This window comes from Montipora capricornis, chromosome 3 (assembly GCF_036669925.1).
Source record: "Montipora capricornis isolate CH-2021 chromosome 3, ASM3666992v2, whole genome shotgun sequence".
Taxonomy (NCBI): Eukaryota; Metazoa; Cnidaria; class Anthozoa; order Scleractinia; family Acroporidae; genus Montipora; species Montipora capricornis.
This window is the reverse complement of record NC_090885.1, coordinates 5883008-5885507: the sequence shown is the minus strand read 5'-3', so window position 1 is coordinate 5885507 and position 2500 is coordinate 5883008. Positions and strand designations below refer to the sequence as shown.

The 2500-nt window shown below is 40.2% G+C and overlaps 1 protein-coding gene across 1 annotated transcript in view; it reads left to right on the top strand.

Moving 5' to 3' along the window:
* LOC138039747 (uncharacterized) overlaps nt 1-2500 on the top strand; it is a 20523-nt gene that overhangs the window by 11316 nt on the left and 6707 nt on the right. Inside the window, exons 6-7 of the mRNA XM_068885597.1 lie at nt 1-552; nt 2169-2222. The exon at nt 1-552 is cut by the window's left edge and continues 646 nt beyond it. Of these exons, the coding sequence (XP_068741698.1) occupies nt 1-552; nt 2169-2222 (606 nt within the window). The remainder of the gene's footprint in view (nt 553-2168; nt 2223-2500) is intronic.

Genomic DNA, 2500 nt, shown 5'->3' with positions numbered 1-2500 from the left:
TGCCAGTAACTCGGGATTTATCTAAAGATAAGCTAAACATGATCCTTAAATGGCTTGACTGTCCAGAGGAAGGTAAAGAAGAGGACGGTTTTACCATTGAAGAATTACGCAGAAATCTTCAGACGGCGATGGAAGTTGAGCATTCCACAATCCCAACATATTTGACTGCGTTAGCAACAATAAAAAAGAACTACAACAACGAAGTGCAAGCCATATTCAGACAAATAATTCTTCAAGAAATGCTTCATTTAGCCCTGACGGCAAATTTATTAAATGCAGTCGGTGGAGAACCTGTTCTATTTTCAGAAAACTTTATACCTCTTTACCCAACTCGCCTCCCCGGTGGACTTTTGCCGACCTTGCAAGTCCCGATAGAAAAATGCAGCATCTCTCTCATCGCTGATATATTTATGGCGATCGAACAGCCTTCAATCATGGCAGAATTTAACGGAAATCTGGGTTCTGAACCTAACAGCGACGAATATATCATCCAAGGAGGTGATCAGTCTCATCAGGGCATTAAAGTAACAGGAAAATACACATCTTATAAAGGTCAGTAAATAATTTTAATGATCCTTGCATGAGAAGCACATCAAAATACTTGTTGTTTCCATTGCCAAAGAAAACTATAGTGGACAAGAGTGAATTAGAAAATGGTGTTGATCTATCACTTTGCGGTCTTGCCCCAACGCAGTCACAAATTGATTTATTTTTAGATACACTTCGCCCGAAACAAACAAAGGGTTCCCAATTTTAACCAATCAGAAGAAGCCATGTCACGCAGGACTGCTTCTGCCATGCTTTTTAGGGACATGACCACTGATTTTCGAAGGAACGGGTATTCTAAAAATAGACTAATTTGTGACTGTTCTGGGGGGAGGGGGCACCCATGCCATGACAATTAACGCTCTTATCTAATTCACTGTTGTAGAGGGTAGATATTTACCTCAGAGAAAAAAACACCATTATTGAAAGTGGCCAAGTGTTGCCAAACAGAGAAAATCGTGGTTTGAGGCGATAATTCCAAGTATTCATGAAACGTACAGAGTTTACAAATACCGGTAGGTTATAGCCAACGAGCCGCGTAGCATCTAATATCCAAAGCGCGCTCATAGCATTGAATAATTGTTAAGTATATCTACAAAACGAAGACGTTTCACAAAAGAGACCATTATGACTTTATCATAATGGGTGTTTATGGCAAGGTTTTTGTTTTTTGTTTTTGATCCTCAAGGATCACGTTTTCTTCCAATCAGAAACTAGCACTCTCCCAGTGATATACATATATAAGCGCGCGTTACATCGCGCTCACCCCTTTTCAGCTGCACACTATCATATTGGAACTCGGAATTTTCGCAATTTTCCACCTCTTCTCTTTCCGTCTGCCTGTGAATCATTCTTTTCTTTTTGTTTATAGTCGGCAGCGTTTCCCCCCCCCCCCCCCCCCCCATCCCTCTTTGCTGAAGAGTTGTTGACTATTTATATTGGTGGCCAAAATTATGCCAAACAATGTTGACTCTGTCATTGCTAACGAAGCCCTTCAGCAAACTAGTGCGCCGCCATGCAGTCCTCGTTTATTCGTTTAATTTTTCAGCAACCTTGCAACCCACTACTACAAAACACCTCAGTTATAAAATAAGACTTTGCGACTATTTTGGTCGCGAAACAGGGGTCAGAATTCCATCTGTATCTTAAGACGGGCGATTTTTTGAGTTATCTGTTTTCACAATCATTTGGCTTTTAATTGTCTAGAAAACACGCTAAAACACTATCATTTTCAAACAAATGGATGGCGGTTTCGGGCTCGAAAAGTTATCGGGAATTTTGTGAGAAACGGGCACCTTGGGGTGCCACAATTCCCTTTGCATCTCAAGAACGGAGAGGATTTAAGTCGTCAAGCTTCACAGTAATTTTTCTGTTTGCTTCTCTGAAAACATGTTGAAAGAACAGCTTTCCAAAACAAGCGGTTCGCAGTTCAAAAATGATTTTCGGGCCCGAAACGTTTTCGGGACTTTCGAGAAACGGGCCCCTACTTACAAATCAAAACCAAACGGGCTTATTAACCGGTATGAACTGAGACATCTTGGTTTCCATCTCAAATTGATCTTAAAGCTTTTATTTTTTTAGTTGATGTTTTGTGTTAACTTGACCTTTTGGCTTTTGTTTAGATACAGCTTTGGAGAGGACGGAAGAAATGTGGCAAAAGACAACCAAAGAAACTTGTAAGTGGCATGGAAGCTCGACTCTCGATATATAGCCCCGCCTTGTCGCATTTTTGCACGAAAAGCAACTGAGGCACATTTCACGGTCTACTGATACTGTGAACTGATACTGAAAATATATTTGGTGATACTTAATGTGATAAATTGGAATACGATATTTCAGTTTTCCCCAGCGAGTAAATTTCTGCTTTAATTATAACTGATTGAAACAGAAGTGGGAGTGTGGAGAAAATGCAACATTTTATGCTTATATGAGTTGCCAACCTTTGAACGTTGCT